Source organism: Ptychodera flava, chromosome 4, assembly GCF_041260155.1.
Source record: "Ptychodera flava strain L36383 chromosome 4, AS_Pfla_20210202, whole genome shotgun sequence".
NCBI classification, from domain to species: Eukaryota; Metazoa; Hemichordata; class Enteropneusta; family Ptychoderidae; genus Ptychodera; species Ptychodera flava.
Genome location: NC_091931.1, coordinates 23,782,048 through 23,808,816, shown reverse-complemented (window position 1 = coordinate 23,808,816; position 26,769 = coordinate 23,782,048). Strand labels below are relative to the sequence as shown.

Here is a 26,769-nt window from a genome sequence, read left to right as displayed (position 1 = left end):
TATGAGTGCATGTAAAATACGTTGAACGTTTTGAGCAAAGCAAGTATTTGATACTGCTGCAAGAAATATATGTTTGTTTTGAAGAGTGAAATAAAGTCTTTACTATATTTTTCATCACAGGAAGATGCTCTCAACACGAAAGTTTGCCGAAAGCCTCTTTAATGAAAGTCGATTTCAGCAGTACCGATGACATCAATGCCGGTGACCCGGACCATTCGCATTCAAGTTCTTCGTCCGAATCGCACGAAACTAGCGACAGCGCCACCATCGACGTATCTAGTACATTTTCAGGTAGGGACCGTTTCTATTGATGCCGGCATTGCAGACTGCCAGTAGTTTAAGAAAAGTGCATGGGTGGGGGGAGCTCAAGACTTTTTTCACTCTTCAGGCCAGAATAGTCTTCCTCTTCGATACGTTAGGAGAGAAGTTCGATGCAAACAATTTGAAATCCACGTAGAGATTCTGTGACTGTGGACCCAACGCGATTCGTACACTGCGTACGACTGATTCCGTGTGAGTGCAGACGACAGGATGGGAGCGAAGGGGGAGGGGGAATACAGATAGGGGTAGATGGGTAATAACCGAATAAATGAACGAATGAATGTGTGGATGATATCGCTAGCACATCTCACTGATAAGTTGTTGGTGTTCGTCGAAACTTGAGCAGACCTGCGCGCGATAAAGGAGGCGTGTTCATCAGTCGACTGCAGCCAACTACTAGCACTGCTTGTCTGCAAGAGTATTTGTTTAACAAGATTAATATCCGTGTGAAATCTTTTAGAATTCTTGTGGATGATAATCATGTAAGTAAATTGTTAGTGCCTTCCCTCTGGCCTCAACATGTGTTGGCTCGACGTTATTTTGATTGAGTAGCTTCTAGTGTCTTTTTGTCTGTGCTCGATTACGTTTTCCTACTACAGTCATGATCGGAGGCCTTAATATTGCAAGTTTTAATTGTAAAAATGTGAAAACGTCTGTTAACGAAATCAATTTATTATGTAATTCTAATGATATTGTTTTACTTCAAGAGACTTGGTTAGCTGCCGATGAACTCAGTTTTCTTAGGAATATTAATGACTCTTTTTATGCTGATGGTATTTCAGCCATGCCTGTTGATAAAGAAATTCTTATTGGACGCCCCCATGGCGGCCTTGGTATCTTGTGGAGAAAGGATTTTGGAAATGCTATTAAAATTTTGAAATTTGATAATGAAACTGATAGGATTATGGGTGTGCTGTTTGAATGCAATGATCAAAAATTAATTATTCTTAATGTATACATGCCATGTGATGATAGAAGTAATAATGAAAACTATGAATGCTTTTAAGTCATCTTGGACTTGTGCATTCTATAGTTACTGAATGTAATACCCCATGTGCATATATTGTGGGAGACTGGAATGCTTGTGTTAACAAAAACAGCTCTTTTGGTAATGAACTCAAGTCTTTTTGTACTGATCATAATTATGTACTCTCAGATGTTAAGCTTTTAGATGTTGGAGACCATTTCACTTATTTCAGTGATTCTCATGCCACCACATCCTGGCTTGATCACTGTTTATCAACTTTTCAGGGTCACAATGCCATTTCTATATTTCCATTCTTCATGATTTTCATACTTCGGACCATTTTCCTCTGTGTATTTCTATCAATACTGGTAGCCTCCCGCATTTTGATCTTGATTCTGACAATCATGTAAGTTGCTGTAAATGGCATCTTGCCAACGAACACCATATTGAAGCATATCGCTTAAATTGTGATGATTTGCTTAACGAACTTGTCATACCTTCCCATCTTTTACATTGTACTGATGTTAATTGTAACAATACCAACCATCATAATGATATTGATTTGCTGTATAGCAATGTTGTACAGAGTCTCGCTCAGGCAGCTGAGATGAATATTCCTCATTCGAAAACAAAGAGAAATTTTAATATTCCTGGATGGAATGAATTTGTTAAGACTGCCCATGATGAAGCTAGATTTGCTTTTAAACTCTGGATGAGCTTTTCAAAGCCTAAGCAAGGTCATATATTCGCAGGATGCAGACTACCAGAGCCCATTTTAAATATGCTCTGCGTTGGTGTAAAAACAATGAGCGTACAACTAGAGCAGATGCTCTTGCTTCAGATTTAATCAATAAGAACGACATTCAATTCTGGAAACATGTAGAACAACAAGCGTCTAGTCGGGTGCCTCTTGCCAATACAGTCGGGGGAGCTACGGGACATAAAGACATAGCTAACATGTGGTATAGCCATTTTAAAGATTTGTACTCTTCTGTTAAGACAGAGAGTAATAAGTCATTTGTTGAAGAACAATTGTCGAATATTCAGCTCAATGGCTCCCATAAAATGTTTTCTGTTAATGATATTAGGAATGCTGTCAGTAAGTTGGAAAAGAGTAAAGCTTGCGGTCCTGATGGTATTTCATCTGAACATATACTGTATTCTAGTCATAGACTTGCTGTACTTCTGACCATTATTTTCAATGCTTGTTTGTTACATGGTTATTTACCTTCTAGTATGATTTCTACTGTTTTGGTGCCTATTATCAAAGATAAGGCCGGTGATATAGCTGATAAGGGCAATTATCGACCCATTGCGTTGTCATCTGTATTTTCTAAGATTTTTGAAAATGTCTTGTTAACTTATATCGAGTCATATTTATATACATCAGATAACCAGTTCGGTTTTAAGGCTAAACATTCTACAGATCAATGTATTTATCTCTTAAAGGAAGTTATTCAGTTTTATAAGACACATAAAACTCCCATGTTTTTATGTTTTATGGATGCCTCTAAGGCGTTCGACCGTGTCAATCATTGGACACTTTTTCAGAAGCTTTTATCGAGAGGAGTTCCTGAAATATTCGTACGACTGATTGTTTTTTGGTATAGATCTCAACAAGTGTGCGTCAGGTGGGGATCTACACTATCTACTGCATTTAATGTTTTAAACGGTGTTCGTCAAGGGGGCATTCTCTCGCCACTTTTCTTCAATGTTTACATTGATGAACTTAGCTATAGTTTATCCAGTTGTAATGTTGGCTGTCTTTTTGGTGGTAGAAGACTTAATCATATTTGTTACGCTGATGATTTAGTTATCTTTTGCCCGACAAGCAAGGGCCTGCAAAAACTTATTCTTATTTGTGAGGTTTACGGTGCTGAACATGATATCATTTATAATCAAAAGAAAACTGTATGTATGATTGTAATGCCCAATAGTTTTAAACTTATCAATATGCCTGAAATCTGTCTTAGTGGTATGAAGCTTTCTTTTGTCCACTCGTACAAGTATTTGGGTGTTTTATAATTAGCTCTTTCAACGATGACGATGACATTAACAGACAAATGCGGCTATTGTATATTCGTGGTAACTTTCTTTTCAGGAAGTTTGCTTACTGTTCTATACAGGTGAAAACCAGATTATTTAAATCATTTTGCTCAAATTTATACTGCTGCCAGCTTTGGTCCACCTTTACAAAGCGCTCTCTAACGAAAATTCGAGTGGCGTATAATAATTGTTTCAGACGACTTTTTAATCTGTCAAGACGTTGTAGTATTAGTACCATGTTTGTTGTCTATGATGTTTTGTCTTTTGGCGAGTTACTGCGTAAAAACATTTTTAACTTTATGAACAGAATTAAGAGATCTCAGAATTCTTATATTAAGACTATTTATGCTTGTACATATATTGACTCACTACAGTGCAGGCACTGGCGAACTATTTTATACTGAAGTTTTTTTTCTGTATAGATGATTTTTTGTGTGTATCTGTTATTTTTCTTTATTTTATGGTATTTTTCTATGGGCCTAGAGCCTGATTCAAATAAATAAATAAATAAATAAAAATAAATAAGAAGGCAAACGGTAACAGCACATTTACACTTAGGCCATCTAAAGAAAATTCTTTGTTTGCCGTCCTTGGATTTCGAGAAACCTACCAGCCAGGCAGGTTAAAGAAAACATGGACAAAAATCACAAGTGTATTAAGATAAGCTCATGTTTGATTTGGTTTCTCTTGGTAAAAAATATTTTTTGTAATAGTATTGACATTGTGTTTTTTTTCCTTAATTTCTCTGAAAACCTACCAGCACGCGGGCGGTAAAGAAAGAATTTTATTTAAGCGCCTTTTACAATGGATGAGGTGTATCCGGTATCGGCAGACCTTGGCTGGACAAAGTTTTCGGCAGACGGGCCAGAGGAATTTGAATGTCTTAGTGTTTCTGAGTATGAATTCTTTTTCATTCATGTTATCAAAATTGCTGATATTGCATTATTTCTTGTTTGCAGTTTTGGTTGCGGTCATGGTCTTGGCTACAGTAATAGGATTGTAACTATCGAGGACACGATAAACAGATGACATTGACCGACGATGGAGCTTCGTGATAATCCTTGCTGTGGCCTTACGCAGCCCTCCGATGGCTTCGGCAGACTCACTTTGAACTTTAGGATATGCGATTTTTTTTTCTGCACAGATGCTTTTTGCAAAGAATTCAAAATTCCTACTACTAGTATGGCAGAGCCGTAGATTACCTTTTTAGTGCATGCTGATGACTTGTTGATTTATGAGCGCGCCCTCAAACTGTCGGCCGTATGCTGACCTGCTGGGGGAAATACGACATGTTTGATCTTCACCGTGCGTGCGAGATTAGGTATTTTAGTTTAGACTTTTTCTCGTATGATACAAAGAAAAAACAGACTTTAATTCAGTAAATCTTAAAAGTTGTAAATAATATCCAAGAGTTTCTAACTTACTATTTTTGGTACTCATTATTGCTTGTCTTTTCGGTCAAGTTCAATTACAAACATGTTGACGAGCCTGTAAGTTTGGTTGAGTCTGTTCTTCGATTCAACATGCTACCTTTACTGTTTTTCGTATTCACAATGCATCCCCAATGTGTACTGATACAGACTTACTAACTTGTGGTTCAACAATTATTGTCTGACTCTTCTAAATTGTACATACTATTCGAAAAATAAATTAAACTCAAAAACATAATTGTTAACTGCTTGTAGTAAATAAGTGCTGGGGCTGCCAATTTGCATACTTGTTTCATTTCGAGTCAAATTTGCCATGAAGCCAAGAGGAATTCTGAGCTTATTATGAAAAATGTAAGGCTGCTTTCATACTTCGTAACACGTGGGTGTGAGGCTTGTATATATGTCTTCTTCGTTTTCGACGTCAGAGAGAGAGAGAGAGAGAGAGAGAGAGAGAGAGAGAGAGAGAGAGAGAGAGAGAGAGAGAGAGAGAGAGAGAGAGAGAGAGAGAGAGAGACTGAGACAGAGAGAGAGACAGAGACAGAGAGACAGAGAGAGAGACAGAGAGCACGTGGCGTAGATTCTACCGTAACGATCTTATCAAGATTGGAACTTCCCAGCAACGAATAAATTTACTTGTAACTATCTACAACGTCACAATAATTGATGTTTCGGTTTCATTTTAAATTTCATTTTAAAAACAGCGTTACTATGCGTTTCTTGTTCTTTTATACTCTCGAGACCTGCAGTCTTTGTGTGAATCGAAATGCAAGTGCTAAATTTAACGGTTCATATAAATCTCCAGGGTCAAATTTGCGTGACTACTGGAAATATTTCAACTCACAGACAACGCTTTCAGTTTGTCAATCGCCTGGGCAATGTTACCCTCATGTTGCAGAAACGACCTTCGGAATGCCTTTATAAGTAACACTATTATAAGTAACACTATGGCTTAAAATAGCCAGATGAACGACATTTGTATATGACATGGTCGAAAATCTTGATATTTTGGTTTAAAAAGCCTGGAAATTTAAAATGTTAGGATGAGTGAGGCACATTATCTATAACATGCCACAAATGCTCATACCGTGTTGCAATTCGTCAGAACACGTCACGTGACAAGAAATAGATACGACTTGTCCCTAATGGTTCGAAAAAAGTGACGTCAGAGATTATTTTTCCAAACACTATTTCCCTTGGGAAATATTTTAGCGGTCAGGTGATCATCAGTGTCGTCCCAAGCTTCGAAACAATGGCGAGTGATTACCGATTACCGCCCGGGAGAAGCAACCAGTCAATGACTAAAACGGCACGTTTCAACATCGTACCGTAGGAACTTGAACAGCTCATTGACAACAAAGATTCAAGTGCAATCAAGGACGTTACACGGTATACTAATATAATAATAATAATAATAATTTATTTCTTGTAAAAGAGCGCACTACACTGCGTCTCAGTGCGCTTTCCATAACAATACACAGATTTGATTAAAAAGTACAGTTGTTTAAGGAAGATATAAAAACAAAGCAAAACACACACCAACACACACACACACAAACCCGGAAAATTTAATAAAAATGTTGTTTAAAAAGGTAAGTTTTGAGTGCGGACTTAAAATTGACAATGGTCTTTGAATTTCTAATATCTAATGGAAGTGAATTCCAGAGAGAGGGTGCACAGACTGAAAATGCTCTCTGACCGTAAGTCTTATTGAAAATACCAGTGGGTCTGACTAAAAGCAGCTTTTCCGCTGAACGAAGATTTCTTGTAGGTACATATGTACTAATTACACGGTATACTAAGGACACTTTGCCTCTTTTTATGAAGAAGAAACTGACACAACTATTCCCACTGTGGAGAATCGCCCTGCAAACTTCTCTTAAAGTTGTTTCAGCGCCCATACAGCAAAGTACATCTTAATATAAGCAATATAAGCAATATAAGCAAGAGCGTGGAAGAGCATGAGCATGTGGTGTGTTACAAAGCATCTGTACCCGGTACCCTGGTCTTAATTCGGGCATTATCACCCCTAGGCTACCCTTCGCAACCTTGCGTTACGAGAAACACATCACTATAACGTGACCCCTCGGCCTTCAGCCTCTCGGAAGAGCGTTGTATTTTTGGTAACTCATATCTATATATATCTATCTATCTATATCTATATCTATATATATATAATATATATATATATATATATATATTTATATATTTATATTTATATATATATATATATATATATATATATATATATATATATATATATATATATATATATATATATATATTATGCAGATGTCCTCGGGGGAAATTACACTGCTCGATGCTAAATCAGAGCTATATAAATAATAACACAAAACTACTTCAAGTACAAAGTAATGATATCTGTTACTTTGTACTTGAAGTAATTTTGTGTTATGTATATATATATATATATATATATATATATATATATATATATTATATATATATATATATATATATATATGTATATAATGTAGAACAAAGCAGGTCAAGACGCACCAACTCAGGACACCAAGCTCTTCATTTATAAAATTTATTACACCGACGTTTCGTGGGAGTAATCCCACTTTATCAAGGTTAAAACAATCTGAAATAAAATAACAACGACAAACTTAAAGTAAAATACACATGCTAAAATAGATTGAATCATACAGAGACTGGAAAACGTGTAAAGTTAAAAATAAAAATTGGCGCCAACTTACAAAAAGCCGAGCAGAAAACTGCTCCGCTTTCCTTCAAACCCAGGAGTCGAATGGTCAAAGTGTGGGTATTGTTTCAAAACAACGTCAAGGCTTATTTATACTTGAAAGACATTTGCATATTAAAGTGTAGGAAAGGTGGCAGTGCAAACCACACAGAAATGACGTACTAAAAATATCCGACTCTAAAAATACAGCTCAAACAGGTGAAATTATGAACCGTGGACAATAGCGTACATCCAAGGACACTTATGTAACAACTGAAATTCTACAATACATCAAACTAGAACAGTTACAAAGAAAACTAAAAAAGAATACTGCTGAAAGAGTGATGCCTACTAAAAATCGTCCAAATGAAATGAAGAAAGAGCTGTAAAATCTGCTTACACATCTAGAATTTTTGTGGTGTCTCTCTGTTCAAACCCTGAGGATACATTGTGTTGAGTTGAAATATCCACTTGGACTCTGTGAAATCTCTGGAGAATTTGTCATCTTTGTGTACCTTTTCAAGAATTACAACTTTCATATTTTTGACGGAGTGGTTAGATGAATTAAAATGTTGGCTCACGAACATTGCAGGATTATTAGGGTCAGACTTATTAGATTTAATCATACTCCTGTGTCCAGCCATTCTATATCTGATTTTATTCTTGGTTTGTCCAACATATTGACATATGCATTTATCACAGTAGATACAGTATATAACATTCTCAGTGTTACAATTATAATTCCCTTTTATTTGAAATATTTTCCATTATGGATATTAGTATTTTGTCCGTTTTTACCATATGTGAACACATTATTTTACATTTACTATCTCCACATGGTCCTGAACCATAATTTATATTGTCACTACGTTTCAATGTTAATTTATGTCTAACAATGAGTTGACCAAGGTTTGCGCACACTCTTTGTGAAATAAGAGGTGGGTGGGGCACGACTTCACGCATTCTTTTGGAAATTTTTAATATATCTTGGTGTTTTTTGGCCATTTCTTTTATATTTGGGCGCAGAGGATGAAAGTCACTGACCCATGCTACTCTCTTTGTTGTCTTAGGTTTGTTATATTGAAGAAAATGTGTCCTAGGTTTATTACGAACCTTCTCTATGATTTCAATTATCTTATTTTTATTATATCCTGATTTAACCAATTTATCTTGAAACTCTTCTATTCGCTGATCAAACCATTTGTCTAGGGAACAAATGCGTCTCAGTCTTATGGTACCACTGTAGATAATGCTGTTGAATATATGCTTGGGGTGAAAAGAGGATGGAGGCAGATATCTACCGCTATCGGTTGGTTTAATATATAGATCTGTCTCTACTCTTGAATTAATTAGGCTGGTGGACATATCCAGAAAATGTTGCATTTTTGTTCCGTATTCTAAAGTAAATTTGATTGACGGGTGAATGCTATTGAGGAAAGTGTGATAAGTTTGGAGTCTATTTTCACCAAGTGTCCAAATACCGTACAAATCATCAATGAAACGTTTAAGAAAGTCTGCTTGATCTTTATAAACACTTGTTTTTCTCCAAAACCAGCTCATAAATATGTTAGCATACATGGGTGCAAAGGGAGTACCCATGGCTGTACCATGTGTTTGAAGGTAGTACTCTTCACAGAATTCAAAGTAGTTATTTTGAAGGATGATATCTGCTAGATCAATGATATCATTGATGTTTTTGTCATTTAAATTAGAGCAGGTTTTGAAAGCATGTTTTAAGCTTCTAATCCTTCTTTACGGGGAATATTAGGATAGAGGCTCACCACGTCAAGACTAAAAAGAATGGTATTGTCTGGCAAGTTTGACAGCTGTGATGCATTATAATGGTGCAAATGATTCAGAAAATCGGTGGAATCTTTGACCAACTCTACACAGTATATTGGCACGATATTCATGAGTTGATAGTGAAGCCAGAGCGAGGCTCTACGAGTGGGACTATTGATCTGTGAGATTATTGCTCGTACGGGTGGTTTAACGTCAACCGTGATGTCTGGATTTTTCAATTTATGCCATTTAGCAAGCCCATGAATATAAGGAGTTTTAATGTTATCATTGTGGCAAATAGCTAACTTCTCTGTATCTGAAATTGTAGAATTGTGATGCATTTTATCTGCTTGTTGAATATTTTCGCATGAACTGTGGGTGTAAAATCTGTACTCATCTTTTTGTAAAATTTTGTATCTGATAGGTGTTCCTTCATGACTTCAATGTAATTCTGTCTATTCCATACAATAACTGAACCACCCTATCTATCTTACTGATATATATGGACTGATCATTTCTAAGCTTATTGATTTCTTTTCTTTGTTCAGTTGTGATATTGTCATTGCGTTTAGAATATTTACTTTTACCTGTGGGATCATACTGTAAAATCTCATCCAATTGAATTTCACAGTATTTGTCCAGCATGGGATCTCTGCCCGTAGGTGGTGTCCATTTACTTTCAATTCTCAGTTCTTTTGGTAGCTCTCGTGAGGCAGTGTCAGAGTTATTTTCACGATCAAAGAAGAATTCTCTAAGTCGTAAGCGACGATGATATAGCTGTGTGTCGTTTATGAACTTCCATTTATCCCATGTTTGGGCACTGGTATGAATCCCAACCCATTACTTAATAGTGATCTAGTTGCTGTAGAAAGTTCCTTACCGCTGATGTTGACGATCGAGTTTTCATTTGTTGCTATTATTGCCTTCTTGACCATATTTTTTCTTGCTCGTTTCTTCTGTTTTCTAATGTTCTTGTCATATCTACGATTTTTCTTCTTGGCAGATGTATTACTTCTCTGTATGGATTTCTGATCGGGTAGTTGTTGAGCCGTTCTTGGCGTAGTCTTCTTGTGGGACACAACAGATGCCAGAGACGCAAACTTGTTTTTGTGTGTTCTGTTAAGTTTTATCTCAGTGTTTCTCACTTGATTCTGTAGCTGTTTATTCAAGCGACGATAAGTGCGGTTACCTGTATTCTCTTTGAGTTTCTTTCTGTAAGTTTTGTGTTCTTGTTTGAAGTTTTGGTTCTAGTTCGTGTTTGTAGAATGAAATAAGCATATCTTGTAACTTTGTCGATGTTTCACGTAAAGTGCAATGCCATTTATAGTTCAAATTCGAATTCTGCATAGGCGGCTTTTTGAATATAACGAGACCTGATGGTACTTTCTCTTCCGAGCGGCATTGTTGCAAATAATTTAAATGCGATTTGTAACGAATAAGTCTATCTGTTGTATTTCTCAGATTGCTATAGAGCTTGTTCAACTGCATGGTCAGAGTTCAACAGTTAGCTAGAAGATTTACCTTGGATCTGAAGAGATTCACAGGGGTTCCGATCATCAATATGGAATAGTGTAGCACGAAGCCGATGAACCACCAACAAGATAAGCTCTAGCTTAGGGTGGAAATATGTCCATAAGGATCCAGTGGATTCACAGGGCTGTCTTGATATAGGCAGAAGCCGTAATAATGTAGAACAAAGCAGGTCAAGACGCACCAACTCAGGACACCAAGCTCTTCATTTATAAAATTTATTACACCGACGTTTCGTGGGAGTAATCCCACTTTATCAAGGTTAAAACAATCTGAAATAAAATAACAACGACAAACTTAAAGTAAAATACACATGCTAAAAAAGATTGAATCATACAGAGACTGGAAAACGTGTAAAAGTTAAAAATAAAAATTGGCGCCAACTTACAAAAAAGCCGAGCAGAAAACTGCTCCGCTTTCCTTCAAACCCAGGAGTCGAATGGTCAAAGTGTGGGTATTGTTTCAAAACAACGTCAAGGCTTATTTATACTTGAAAGACATTTGCATATTATGTATATATATATATATATATATATATATATATATATATATATATATATATATATATATATATATATATATATATATATATATATAAAGAATCTCTCGGATCTTGCAATAAAATATACTGTATGGCTACGCTCCTCATTTTTGTGGAGACAGCTAGCCGTATATGGCTCAGGCAAGTAGACATTTTAGGTAAGTGATTGTTTGAGCGAAAACAAAACTTTTAGGGACTTAAAAATGCCCATTGTATCCGCCACTTGTGTTTGGGCTGTGATGAACTAATCAGAATTCAAAGTCTCAAGGGCAGATTATCTGCTTTGGAAGAGTGCATTGGGTAATATTACGTCATTTTCAATTCTGTCGTCTATTGTGATAAAGTCTGGAGGCGTATAAAGGCCCTGCAAAGCATCATACAATAGAAAGGACAGCTGATGTCTAGAAAAAAAAGACTTGCCTGCAAATCTTTGCATAATTAACCATTGCTTCCTTTACAGTACCTTGACCGTTAAAAGCTGAATGAGTGGTAGCCTAACTTTTGCGCAGACTCATTCGCGCGCAGATGGCGCGTGCCCGGTGCACATTATAGGCTGATTCGGTCGAGGAAAGCCGGGAGGCTAGCTAGCCAGCACTCATCGACAGTACTATATAGGAGATTTATCAAAGTTCTGGATCCCAACAGCTGCTTCCTTAAAGTTAGACTCATCAGACACAGCCGCTGCACATCTCAACATGTAAGTTTTGATATCCCTGAAGGCTTAACCTTTCATCGCTCTTTCACACTAGTCTAACGGTCATTCAATGACAAAAGTCCGTCTCATTCCCGTGCAATTTGGGGAGTACCAACAACCAGAGCAACCACGTGGCGATGCAACATGGCTTATCATTTCACATTGCCACGAGCTTCAGAGGGTATAGATATGGTGTTCGGCGTCCCCCTAGTCAGCTGGCTATCATGTCCCAGATGATCGTGCACTTTGGCGTCAACTTGACCGTTCAGTTACTGCATTGACTCTGAACAATGGATAGACATCATTTAAAATGAGGGCTATTAATTATTATCAAAAGCCGTCTGGGTCAAAATTCATTTGACAAAATAGAAAAATGAACGACGATTCAAATTTTCGATGAGGCATTCTCGACATCGTCATTTCTGTTTTGTCATCACCGGCACTAGACAATAATGGCATTACACCACTCCCGAGTTACTTGTAAGGTATAATACCAGTTCACAACTTATGCACACGAATGACAGCAAATGCATATTGTATTAATTAGCCGGTGAAACTTGTGGTACACACGGCCTTGGTTTGCTTGAATATTGCTGGTACCTGTATTAAATATAAGCCTGTGCGCAGAAAATTTTCAAACGTTTGAAACAGTGAATTTTCTTTGAAAGAAAAATCTAATAAACGTTGCGAATTGAACCCGAAATATGTGAAATGACCGACAAGTTTTCAGTTACTGTCGGTCACATTGATCACTACTTACGAAATATGCATTGTTTCTCATTTCATTCATTTATTTCAAGATAAAAAATTACTATACATTCCCATCATGGATAAAATAATACATTTTTTTTATTCCGAAGTTACTCAGTAGAAAAGTAATTCACACGCAGAACATCTTTGGACTGTGGCATATTGCAAATACAGTACAGTAACAGTTGGGTTTGCCTCACGCCCGATCCAATCTCTGAACTTTCACTATCAATTTACCGCATAAAACGGTAGACGATAGACAACATTTATAATGAGTATAGATGACTTACAGACTTGTCATCGTATATTTTTGAGAATTCTTTGAGTACTACCACGCAGATAGGTACATTTTTTGCATAACAACTTGTTTGAAGAAACGTTTGGCATGCATGGCAGTTTGAACAGTCCATTACTAACTATCGTATGTCAGATTTTAGAAACGAATTAGCATCTCAATGAGGAGCACTACACAAACGATGAACCAAATCAACTTCGAGTCGCCGCTTCTGCTTCAGGACAACACTATAGGAAAAAAATTGCGAGGCTGGAGCGAGAAGGTGACGCTTTCTCGCAATTGGTGAGAATCTCTTGCTATTCTCACTGCTATCAGAGAGAATTTTTTTTTAATTCTCACTGGCACAGAGTATATCATGGACACTTGCATGCCTTTTGTTTCCATGGTCGTCTCGGAAGACTATTGGCTTTTCATATTAAAATGAGCTTCAAAGGTGTTAAACTTTTTGGAGGCTTGGTTTGTGGTTGATAATTACACGAGATTATGCGAAACATACGACGAGACGGCATCGTACTGCCAGTCGCGTAGCAACCATAGTTACTTTGTGAGCTCTCAGGCCAGAAACACTGCCTCACGCCAATCAAAACATAACACGCCAGCAGTTTCATAAACATGTCCTTTCTTGGCGCACGTGTAAAAGACGGTGTGACTGACCGTAAACCATTGAGTAAAACCAGACAGTATCGATAAAAGACTTTCAAATTTGGTTCAAACACACTCATTATATATTCATGAAAATATGAGAGGAATTTTAAAACGGTAAAACCCACTTTCCTGAAGCTCAAAACACTCGCGTTTTCGCCAGCACATCAATTCCGATCAGCACCACACGACAACTACAACACAAGCTTTGTCGAACATACTTTCGCTTAACAATTGGTGAAAATCCGAAATTACCGAAGGATGCATGGTCGGCACTCTTCGGAAAAGAGAGCCAAGAGCTTCGTGAGGCGAGGCAAACATGGATTGCTTACGTAACCGCTTCACGCCTTAAACAATAGCTGTTGCCACTCTGTCTAGGATATTACTCTGATTCTCACTGGTGAGCAGTGAGAAATGCACTCCTTGATGAGAATCAAGTGTGATAACAGATTCTCACCAGCGAGACTGGAAATTTTGATAAACTCTTCAGTCACGATCTTGAAAGAAGTTGTAACACCCTGCAGAATGTTTTCTGTGCCTTCGTGGGAATTTAAGATTATGAAACGTGAACGAATAAACGGGTGAATGAATTAATGAACGAATAAACGAATGAACGAATGAATGAATGAATGAATGAATGAATGAATGAATGAATGAATGAATGAATGAATGAATGAATGAATGAACGAACGAACGAATGAATGAATGAATGAATGAATGAGTGAGACGAATTGTAAAGTAGCAATCTTAGGACCAGGAGTGTCCATTTTCACAATATCATTGAAATGCCCCAGTAGTAAAATATATCTTTGGGTCGAGCATCCTCTTTTGGAGAAAAGAGGACCCCGAAAATTCGTGAGCAGGTGCTTATTAACCCTATTTCAATTTTCAGTGAACACCGAAAGTTGCAGACAGTCGCTGTTGAATCTATGTTAAAAGGCATGCTCTACATCACTGGACTTCTTTTGCTGTGCCTTCATGCCACAGCATACGGAATAACTATGACAACAGTAGGCTGTAATGTTACAAAAGCTTGCTTCCAACATCCGGGAGGCTGTGAGCGAGGAGTTGACTGCGAACTATTTCTTTCCTATGAAGAGTACGGCGAGGCTCACAAATTCGAGATGCTCGGATCTAGGAACGCCGCCAACGGTCAGGGTTGGGTATCTCTTTGTTTTTCTGGTGATAGGAAAATGGTGAGGCGCTGTCGTTTGCAACTTACATGAAATCATGGTGGAGGGGGGGGGGGGGTTCCACCGTTTCTAACCATAAACACCCCTTGCATACATATCTATGCGCAATGTATGCCGAGTTTTCATGATTAAAATCTTGAAATCCGAACAATCGACAAGCTCGTGGGTTAAAGACTTGAACAATTGGCATTATTATATGCGGTACTTTTGTTGCTTTAATTTTTTACCATATGAAAAGCGAGCATCTATATGTACAGCAAAAATCTTTTGTTATCAACAGTCGCAAAATTAAGTATTATTTCATAACATAAAAGACTGTCTCAATCTAGTATTTCAAAGTGGTTTACCTTATGCCCGAATAATATAAAAATTTAGTTGCAACAAGCTATAATAACATGTGTCATTAATATGAGTGTAGCTAGCAGTGCGAAAACTGGGTATATGCTGGTAATTTCTGAATATATTAATTTTTGGAGAACGTGACTAGAGTATATATTACGGGCGTTCGGTGTAAGGAAAGGGGACAGGGAATTTGTATTACTTCCGGTGCAAATTAGTGTGCTTATTTTTGTTTCGCACATTGCATTTTTTGATTATAACAATAAAAAGTTTAAACATGTCTGTCTGTTGTGTGACCACGACAAAGATAATATGTCACAGATATGTAATAACAGCTGAAATTTAAACAAAAACCAAAGTGTAAGTGTAATATGTGGAAATATGAGGAACATTCATGCCTGATGTAATTATTATCACTGCACATAACGATACTTGATCACCTTTTATATTCGCTCTTTGAATTCCATATCTGAGGGCAGAGTCTTCATTCTGCTTACACATTGTACTCAGAGAATCCATTGTTAATTTGTGGAGCTGAAGGCATTTTCTGTATCAAGTATGTTATGTCCTGGACAATCTGTTGAAAAAGAAACAAATAATTATCTATTACCGGTAAGTGGAAGTCAATAGTCACATTTGTACAGGAAGTTATTTGCTGGAAATGAATCACTTTAATATTTACCCGTCTTGAGTGACAAGATGGCTCACAAAATTTGTGTAAGCAATGTTGAAGGACCCAAGTTCAAATCATGCTGTGGAAATATAAATTTGCTTTGAATAACAGAATCAACCATTACATCGTTTTGGTATGTTTGTGTATTAAATCATCTAAGTTGCCAGTTTGAGGTTATAATCAACATAAACAAGAAATATCATCCATGAAACAGTATGTTTGTTATTGAAAGAATGGCATGAGGATACCTGCTAATAAGCTGTGGCAAGTCAGTTTGCCTGAAAATCACACAGAAAGGTAGCGTGAAACAAATTTGCAGTTTTACTCACTTTTTCTGGTAAAATAGGCATCTCTTTACTGTGGCAATAGCTCTTGTTGCAGCTATTTGTTGGTGTCTCCGTCCTATACAATAATGACAAAGGGTTATTAAATGCAATTTTCCTGTGAACTGATGGATGACAAATTTTAAATGATTGCCATCTTTCCGTTCAGGATGGACAATGGCAAGGGGTTATTAAATGTACAGCGAACTACGGACTACGTACACCGGACGACGCATCAATGATCCACCTCTTAGAATAGCCCTGCATACAGGTCTGTGTGTTCCCGGCATTATAACTTATTTATACGGCCTCCGCCACAGCCCTGCAACGGTCTATGGAGATAACTTGGGTCTCTGCGGTCCGGATGAGGACTGCAACAAAAACGCTGTCTTTTTGGCCGAAATTCTGCTCTATCGGGACAAAATCCTTTCCCTGCCTACCTTAACCTCCTTACCGACCCAAGGAAAGATGCGATTAACTTCTCCTAACATCCAAAACCGCTCGTTTTCTGAAACATAACTTACCCGACAAGTTGTTTACCCACGGGGATCGCCATTTTGAATCTCGCTGCAACAACCCCCGTTATCTCCATAGACCGTTGCAGGGCTAGCTAGTGGTGGAGGCCGTATAACGCCGGGAACACACAGACCTGTACTCAGGGCTACTCTTAGAAAGCTCCTCGTCGCTGACCATCTGACACAGTGGAGCTAAGAAAACGCATTATTATTCACCGACCACGGACGATTTCGGGGAAACTCATTCATTCGCGGTCGTGAAAAGCCATACAAACACGATAAACATACAAAAGGGACAAACACACATCAGTTCAGCCTGATAAAAGGAAATTGAAGGCTAATTTGATACATCCTTGGCAATGATCATTGATAATGTCTATGAGTAGCAAGCAGTGCTATCAATTTTCGGTGGTGCACCAGTCTATGGTGTAGCGGTATGTCGAAGACAATGGCGAATAGTTGTGACAAGGAAATTTTCCCTTTTTCCGACAATACTCAAACGCATGTATGTTACTTAAGAATGGTTCAAGCTAACCGATATGCTTTGAGGAAAAAACAAGCCCGGTTTAAATTAGTCCTGCGTACAGGTCTGTGTGTTTCCGGCGTTAAACGGCCTCCACCACAGCCCTGCAACGGTCTAACGAGATAACTGGCGACTCAACGGTCCGGATCAGGACCGCAACGAAAAAAAGTCTTTTTGGCCGAAATTCCTCTCTATCGGGGCAAAATCCTTTCCCTGCCTACCTTTACCTCCTAACCGACCCCATTAAAGATGCGATTAACTTCTCCTAACGTCCAAAACAGCTCGTTTTCTGAAACATAACGTACTCGACAAGTTGTTTACCCATGGAGATCGCCATTTTGAATCTCGCCGGTTTAGAAATTCTGGTTTAGAAATTAACCAGTGACTGATGATGACAATGGCTTGAAAACAGGCCGTTTAATTTCATAAACTTGAATGGTTTAAACTCAAACCATGCCCACAAAGTTACCACTTCTGGTTGGCTTAAAGATGAGCCAATGAATTTGTCGGTATATAAACAAACCAACGATGCCAGTGGCTCAAATTTAAACCGATAAATTATATTGTCACTGGCTTAAAAAGAAGCCATTCGGCTTAAATTTATACCATGACGGGCTTGATAATAAGCCGTCAATGTATTGGTATGAATACACGCCATCCATACTCTGTGTGGTGGCGTGACTTCAAACCATAAGAACCTTAGTGGATTTCGGGCAAACCGAAATATTTCAAACATATACACACTGGTTCACCCGCAAGCCACCTACAAACCAAGTGGTTATATTTCAAGCCAGAAGAATTTGCAGACGGTGTACCAGATTGATAATTTGTCAATGGCTTGAATCTTCACCGGGGAACGTTCAAGATATAAGTTGCGCGCAACTTCATTTGCAAATATGTTAGCGTTGCCGATTACGTCTCTTCCGTTTGTGGTTTCGTTCTCGACTTTATTATGACCCGAACGCATCTTAGTTTGAACGGTTGTACGTATTACGACACCATCAAAACAGTAAAGCAGCAGTAACGAATAGGAGAGCGAGAGCGCCAGCCGGTACCCGCGATGTGATCTTCACGGCAACGCTAAATGACGATATAGTTCGCCCTTTTCTATCAATATTGAGAGAGAGAGAGAGAGAGAGAGAGAGAGAGAGAGAGAGAGAGAGAGAGAGAGAGAGAGAGACTACTGCCACGTCGACCAATCTTTTCTGTCGTGAACAATAAGTGGCATGCCTGTGCAGTGACTGCAACGACACAAATCAAAATGTCGTACCATGTAGTTTAATTTCTTTTGTATGAAAATATAACTAGTAATGCATGACTAATTACACATAGTCCTTAACATTTTGAGGAGCTACCTGTCAGGAAACCTTTTCCATAAGATTTGTTCAAAACAATATACGATCTATCGTTTTTCACCACAGGAACGTGCACTGAACACGCGGATCTGCCAAGGGCCTCAACAACAAAAGTTGATTTCAGCAGCACTGATGACATCATCGCCGGTGAACCAGACCATTCTTCGTCCGAGTCACATGAACATTCGTCGTCCGAGTCACACGAACATTCGTCGTCCGAGTCACACGAGTACGACCATTCGTCATCCGAGTCACACGAACATTCGTCATCCGAGTCGCATGAAGATCACGGCGTTGGCGCAGGCGCCACAATCAACGTATCTGATAAACTTTCAGGTAGGGATTATTGAAAAAAGTTTCATGGGTATATCTTTGCCGATTCTACAAGAAAAAAATAATCCTTGTTTTATATTTGAGGAGAAAGAAAATCGACGAAAGCGATCAGGTTTTTAAACCCGCGTCACAGTCCCGTGGAGGGACGGTGCCCGCGTACAGATACTGTGACCGTCACGAAGACTAAAGAGTGATCTTTTTGCTTCTGAGAAGAAATGACTAGTAACGTGTGATTTCAGACCAGAAAGAGAGAGAGAGAGAAACCAGTTACAAGAACAGGGCAAAAATGAAGAGTTTACTAAGAGAGAGAGAGAGAGAGAGAGAGAGAGAGAGAGAGAGAGAGAGAGAGAGAGAGAGAGAGAGAGAGAGGGTAAGTGCATAAATGCATTAATAAATACATTAAAGAATTAATGAATTCATGGATGTATAAATAAACGAATGTACACTGCACAAATAAGGCAACAATGTTACGGCACATATATACCACTGATTGAAAATATGAGAAGCATTTAGAATGAAAATCTTCGCTGCAAAGTTTTTGGTGCAAGGGCTTGAAGAAAATAAGGCTCATTGCGTTTCTAGAATTCTGAGGACCCATTTTTTCAGTCGTATCACTGATATCATTGATGTTATATTTTTTCTCGTCTGCAGTTTTGGTGGCGATCATGGTTTTGGCTGCAGTGGTAGGATTTTAACGGTCAAGGACTCGATTAAGAATTTACATTGACCGAGCGGCTACCAGGAGCGTTAACATCTTCTACACCAGACGTTAGAGTCAAAGTAGCTCCTCCTATAACGAAACTCTCGCTCCAATGACTTTGACTTCAGTACGCTTATACTTAGCCGTTGAGGGCGTGTGGTGATTTGAATATCGTCATCAGTCAGATTGCTTGCGGATGTTATTCAAGTTAGGGCATTGGGCTCTAATTGGTCTCTACATGGAGGGCCCTGTGCAAGCGTAATCAGAATTCATATAGTTAGTATCTGCAGCAGTACGATTAATCTTTTACGTGCACGAAAAGGAACCCTGTTTTTATGCTGCGTGTTTTTGCACTATGCGGTGGTCGTTGATTACATTTTCCGTGGTATGTTCTGATTTTCGAAAACATCAAACGTCTGTAACGGTACCTTTATCGAGCTGGCGACAGGTGTGCCTCCAACACTGATTTTGCCCTTTGTGATACTGAACGCTCTACGTTTATTCTTGCGACACTTTAACAAGGGGTCAATCTTGTACATGTTATCTAAATGCTTCCGACATTAATACTACTTTTGATAACCACGATTGCTAATACCGTTGGTATAGTGGTAAAGTACACTGTGTTCGATATTATTGAAGGTGTACTGTAGACCGCCCTCAAACTTTGTGTTTGCATTTATGCTTTTATTCCCCTCTCTGTTTGTTGTTCACATCATAGATTTATTCTCGATACGTACTAATAAAGGTTTACTACATGTAAACGGTTCTAACAACCATATTCTGTATAACATCAGGAAAATAAAATAAATGTACAATTACTGTTTATTATGAGAAGTCAAGGTTTGGTGAATTTGATGTGTGCAATTATACTATTTCTCTAAGCTCCCGTATTTGTACCGTGACGAGTACACATGTTGCCATTCAGAGCAAGATCTATCACTAATTGCCGCCAGAGGGCGTGTGACCGGAAAAAGAATCGTAGTATAAAAACACAAATTTATAACTGTGTTCTGAAATAAACTACTGCAAAGTCAAGTCTAAACGGTCGATGTTTAACTTATCAACACAGCCTGTAGGGTGTTTGAGACCCAATGTCATTGTCGACGACTGATTTCCTGCCTAGAGGGGCCGGTTGAGTGTCTTAGTGGTGCGGCATAACCAAAATTTTCATAACAATTGTGCATTTTGTGATAAAAGCATGAAATTTGGTACGAATGTAGATTATCATAATATAAATCAATTTGGATACCGAGCCACCACAGGTTGAGCCTCGTTCTGGTGTGGCGGCCATTTTTAAATATGGCGACCATCAGTCACTATAAAATCCCATAGTTGCTGCTCTACAGATGATTCTGTGGTGAATAGAGGACGTATTTCCATCATAAATGCCTTTTAAGATTACCTTTGCATATTTATTGTTTAAAAATCAATTTGAATACCGATCCCTTACAGGTAGAGCCTCGTTCTGGTGTGGCGGCCATTTTCAAATATGATGACAATCAATCCCATAGTTGCTGCTCTACAGATGATTCTGTGGTGAATAGTGGATGTATTACCATCATAAATGCATATTAAGATTACTATTTGCATTTTTATTGTTTTATAATTTCATTTTACTAGAAAAACGGGTTCTCTTAATAAAATTATTGACAATATGGTTGAAACAAGGCAAAAGTGGAAGATTCAAAATTGTCAAATTGAATGTTTTATACGATGATCAGCTGTCAGCTGTTCTGTGTAGTTAGACTATCAGAAGGTATGTTAAGAGTTTATTTATTTTATTCTTATTTTTAATCGTTGGTGCACCAGTTTTAAGCATTTTTAGAGTTGTAGCTGGTGCGTGCGGCGACACTCACCAGGTTTTGCAAATAGGCCTAGATTGGCCCATGGCTGTGGTGGGGAGGGTATGATGCGTCCGAGTGTAAAAACAGCCAGTTCCATGTTCCATGTTCTTCCAATGGATTGAGTGTTCTTGAGTAGAAATGTTGAATATGTGCAATATTTTGACATAGACTAATTATCTTTTCTAATTGTTATAAGTCAGCCATTGACAAGTTTTGCAGGGTGTTAAATCACAAGGCCTGACATGGAAATTGTGCGGGGAATTTAACCCTATCTCTCACTCTTGTTCATCTACATTCACGCGTAGGCCTACATACAAAAAGTACAATAATATTTACTGTATAACAACCCTTCTAGTTTTAACGTTAAAAACAATAACATTTGGGGGAAATCTCTTATATAATCCCATAATTGTCAATGTTAGAGATTTATCATGTAACTACAATTAGTACATAAGTGCAGCCGTTTAAAATTTGACCACGTGGAGAACACGATCTATTTTTTATATTATTTTTCGGCTATATGTACTATATTTTATACATAACTTTTCATAATTCATTTCACATGAAACTTATCTTCTGTAATTTGATATCTATTTCATGATTTAGATATTGGTTTTTAGAGTTATTTCAATGTCGATGGTCTATTGCATAAATAAATATATGGATTCATGCCTATAATATTTTGAACATCGTATATTTTGGTACTAATTTCTTGGTCGTACATAACTTGTTGTTGAAATGCAAAAACATGGTACCATAAATTAGATTGTATTACTCCACTTTCTTTTGTTTTAACAACATGGAAGGTAGGGAAAGTAAAGCTAAAACACAATCCTGCACTTTTGTCCGTCACGTCCGGGCTTGGCACTCCCCGGATCTCTGCTTGCTTTCTCCCCGGATCTCTGCTTGCTTTTGCATAGCTAGTCAGCTTGCCAGTATTTTATTCCTTTCCATGGTGTTTACATAGGCTAAGACAAGAAGTTTAAACGACAATCCTAAATATTTGCCAATCATTTTCTTGTTATCCACTTGACACATACACCCAAGACCTAAGCAAGGTAGTGTTGGCTGGCCAATTATCTGATCAAATGGGAACCTTCCTATACAAACAGTGACACTGTAGTCCAGATTGAAACATAAATCTCAGAGAATTTACGCAGTTTTGTATTCACAATAAATCATTTGCACATTCAGTGACATACAATTACAGAAAAGCTATTACCAAATTTTGAACGTTTTGAACATGTCAGCCCAGCTAAATCTGAACTACTTTATAAAGTATACTGAGTGTATAAGCAATAATGAGGTCGATCAAGTATCAGATACATGCTTTTAAACTATTGAACATCATTTGATTTAATTCGTAAAGATTAGAAACGATAATTAGATCGGTTCAATATGGGATATATCCTGAAAATATTTTACTGAAGAATGCCAGCTAAACTTGAGCCAATTTATAAAGTTTAGAAACGATAATGAAATCGACCAAATATCGGATATATCCAGGAATAAAGTACCTAAGAATGGCTAGCTAAATTTCTGCTTATTTATGAAGTTTAGAAATTATCATTAGAGCAGCTAAATATTGGACATATCCCTATTTTTGTTATTGAAGAAAGCCAAGCTATATGACATATCTTTAGACACTTGTGCTAATTTATGAAGTTTGGAAACGATAATTAGAGCAGCTAAATATCAGGTATATCTATTCCATAATATTTTGTTTATGAAGAAAGTCCAGCTTTCTGATATATCTATACAAGTTTTTCTTCAGGAACGCCCAGGTAATTTTGATGTAATGTATAATGTTTAGAAACGATTATTGGATCAGCTCAACTGTTGAATTAGCTGTGCTCATTGATACAGTTTACAAAACAAACCTGAAACAAAATAATTTAATATACGATGCTGATAATATTTTGAGATCATCCGTGACTATGATTTTGGCTGAATTCTTTCATAAAGACGTGTTTGATAAAAATTTATATGTTTCAGGAAATTTGCCGTATCTGTGTACCCCTAAATATGATCCCAGTGGCGACTAAATTATATTAAGTTCACTTCATATTTTGACATACGTCTGTTACAATCAAAACGGATTTCATATAAGCATTATATTGCCTTCTGTATTGTGGGAGCAAAAGCAAATGGTAAAACGTTAGATAAGCCGTAATTTGAAATGTAGTCCTTTGGGGTATTAGGTAAGTCTTGGTCCTATTTCATGAAAACTGTAAAGGATATTTGTATATTACAAAAGTTCACCTTAAAGAAAATAAATCGCTTTGCTAATGATACCCCACAACCAGGCTATGTATAAGTTAGGCTCGGCATATGACTTAAACAAAGACATGGTTAATAAAAATTTTCGTTGGTCTCAGCTCAAAATCGTGATTTTGCGGTACCCTTCAACACATGACTGTGACAGCTGTTGCGTCCCAATATTTTTTCAGTTAAAAGTCTATTTCATATTTGTGACATGGCCTTCTAGCAAATAAAACAAATTTCACACAAGGCATTGCCCAAAAGTCTATTTCGTATTTGTGACAGGTCCTTATAGCAAACAAAACAGACTTCATACAAGGCATTACCCTTTATTATATGTCTAGGTTAAAAAATGGTAAAATTTGACGTTTAACAAGGTGCGATTCGCAATACTTTGACTTTACAGTTTCCTTTTCCAATATTTTTTCTGTTAAAAGTCTCTTTCATATTTTCATATGTCTCCTTAGCAAATAAAACAGATTGCACACAGAGAATTGCCCTTTTAATATGTTTAGGTAAAAATTGGTAGAATTTGAGATAAGCAGTGACAGTGATTTGCAATATAAAGTTTTGGGTATAGGGTAAGTTTGTCATATTTTATAAAAGCTATGGAAAATATTGCATATTAAAATATGTCATCTAAAAGAAGAATAAATCCGTTACCAATGTTAGCCCACAAGCTAGGTTATGTCAAAAAATAAGCTCAGCAGATGACTTACAAGAAGACAGGTTTAACGAAAATGCATGCGAGTTGGCAATACTGTAATTTTGCGGTACCCTTCAAAGTATGACCGGTAGACCTATAGCATTCCAATATTTTTCCTATCAAAAGTCTATTTCATAATTTACATGTCCCTGTAGCGAATAAACAGATGTCATACAAAGCATTGCCTTTTGTGTTATGCCAAGGTAAAAAAGTGGTAGAATTTCAGATTTTTTGGGGTATTGGGTAAGTTTTTGTCCCATTTCATAAAAAGCTATCGAAGATATTGCATACTACATATGTCATTTTAAAGAGGAATAAATTTCCATTCTAATGGTATCCGACAAGTCAGGTAATATTAAAAAAACTTTAGCAGATGACTTACAAGTACTACAAGAAAAATGCACGTGGGGAGCAAAATGGTTATTTTGCAGTACCGTTCAAAAGTCGACCATAACAGTTATTGCATCCCTATATTTTTTCTGTCAAAATTCTATTTCGTATTCTAGGGATCCCATGGCTTCTACAAAGACAGGTTTTTTATTCTAAGGGTGCAAGTAGACCCTTCTAGCGCGCCCACGGCCTAACATATCTTGACTGCTGACATAGCGTCATCCTTTTATAGGATCTAATACCCTGCATTTTATGCATAAGACTGTGTTTTTTGTCTGTATTTCCCCGTTTAACAAGTCAGGAGGTGAAGAAAATTAAAAAGAATTTTCAAATAACTCTTTTCACAGTTGCTTATTGAAAATATCCAACCTAAAGCTACCCAAAAACTTCTGCAGTTGACATTTACTAGGTGAGAAATACCTGTCTGGCAGCCATTTTGAAAAAATGGTTGCCATGGCAACGCTTCGGTAGATTTTCAGTGGCTCGGTATCTGAATTTGTTCAGCACATATTAAGACACATTTAAGCCAAGTTTGGTGCTTTTATCACAAAATGCACAATGGGTTTGCCATGCCGCACCACTATCTGGCAAGAAATGCACATGATTAATTGGTACGGCAATATATAAATTTCTTACACCTATCAACACTTTAAGATCTCCTCTATGTTGCTGGCTACCCGTAAAAAAATCTCTACGCTACTGGCAACAGATCTTATTTTTTAGACTTCAAACGGGACAAAATTTACGAACAGGTTTTCTCTTATTCTCATTCGGACTGAAATTCATTTGCAAAGAATAATTAGAGGTTATTACCCAATATCGCCTGTTCCTGTGTCGTATCAGCATGAGTGTCATTTGTGCTGCGTCAGACACGAGACGAAGTCGAATGTCTGACGCAGCACAAATGACACGAATGCTGATACGACACAAGGAACAGGCGATATTGGGTAATAACCGATTTATCATATACCCATGCCCATAATTTTACTAATAGAACGAAAAACCTTAAATTTTGAGGCTTTACTTTATTACGCCTTGCGCATAAATATCAGAATGTTTATGTGAACAGGCTTCATTCATAAAGTGTACGACGAAGCTGTCAACATCACGCGCGACATCGCTGCAAGTCGTCCATATCTAAATGAAACCCATGAAGAAAGACACTTGGATACAAAAATCGTCATACAGAAGGAACTTTTTAAGGTGCAATATGCTATTACAATTGTAACCGATCAAAAACTGTGCTCAGCTTTAAATCTATCCTGATTTCGATCGTCGTACGGCACGGAGCTCGCGACAATATCGTCGTCGACATCGCTTCGCAGGCGGGGAGCGGCAGCCATTTTGTTGTTTACGTTGTTTACCAACAAACTGCTAATGTAGTTCGGGAAAACTCTAAAACTGATGACGTTCATCGTGCATATCTCGACGTTTACCGTGAAATATCACGGCTGATATTTTACGGTGAACGTCACTAGGATGTAGCAATATGGGCATGGGTATATGATAACATTGAATATTGTAGATAATGAACTGTTGTTAAGGCATATACGCCTCGAAAGTGAAAGTCCTGTTCTCTCAAACTCAGGTCGAATTCATCCCGCCTGAAATCGTCCACAATATCCACCATGATTTCTTTTTGACAGACGTTCCGGAGGAAATACCATGATAGGTATGTGGCAGATGTATAAGTTGGACACTTTAATGAAGCTACATGAATAGTAAAGCCCGCGCTTTTGTTAAGGAGTTCTTTTCTTACTAGAGTATAATAATTAGGACGAAAGTAAATGTCCAGCTGCCATGATAACAAATTGCCATTTGGTCAACGGCCCATGCTGTACATGTTGTGCATGTGCAACTCTCATTTCACACTTTGTTTGGCAGTATTCTATTCAAACCGGTGTACCGCAG

General features: G+C 37.6%; 1 protein-coding gene and 1 long non-coding RNA gene across 4 annotated transcripts in view; one reads left to right on the top strand and one right to left on the bottom strand.

Moving 5' to 3' along the window:
* Positions 1 to 20,455, top strand: part of LOC139131229 (DOMON domain-containing protein FRRS1L-like) — a 33,165-nt gene extending 12,710 nt beyond the window's left edge. Inside the window, exons 5-6 of one of the 3 annotated variants that reach the window (XM_070697202.1) lie at positions 18,690 to 18,959; positions 19,608 to 20,455. In XM_070697202.1, coding sequence (XP_070553303.1) covers positions 18,690 to 18,959; positions 19,608 to 19,651 — 314 coding nt within the window. In that variant the 3' untranslated portion in view covers positions 19,652 to 20,455. Of the gene's footprint in view, positions 1 to 120; positions 292 to 4,293; positions 5,003 to 18,689; positions 18,960 to 19,607 lie in introns of those variants that run through there. The other 2 variants (XM_070697201.1, XM_070697203.1) reach the window with 2 other exon arrangements.
* On the bottom strand, positions 10,985 to 11,284 carry LOC139130459 (uncharacterized). The gene is made up of 2 exons (XR_011551860.1): positions 11,169 to 11,284; positions 10,985 to 11,052 (listed from the first exon to the last, which is right to left on the bottom strand). It is a non-coding gene; the product is annotated as an uncharacterized lncRNA (long non-coding RNA).
* Positions 20,456 to 26,769: the final 6,314 nt, after the last annotated feature.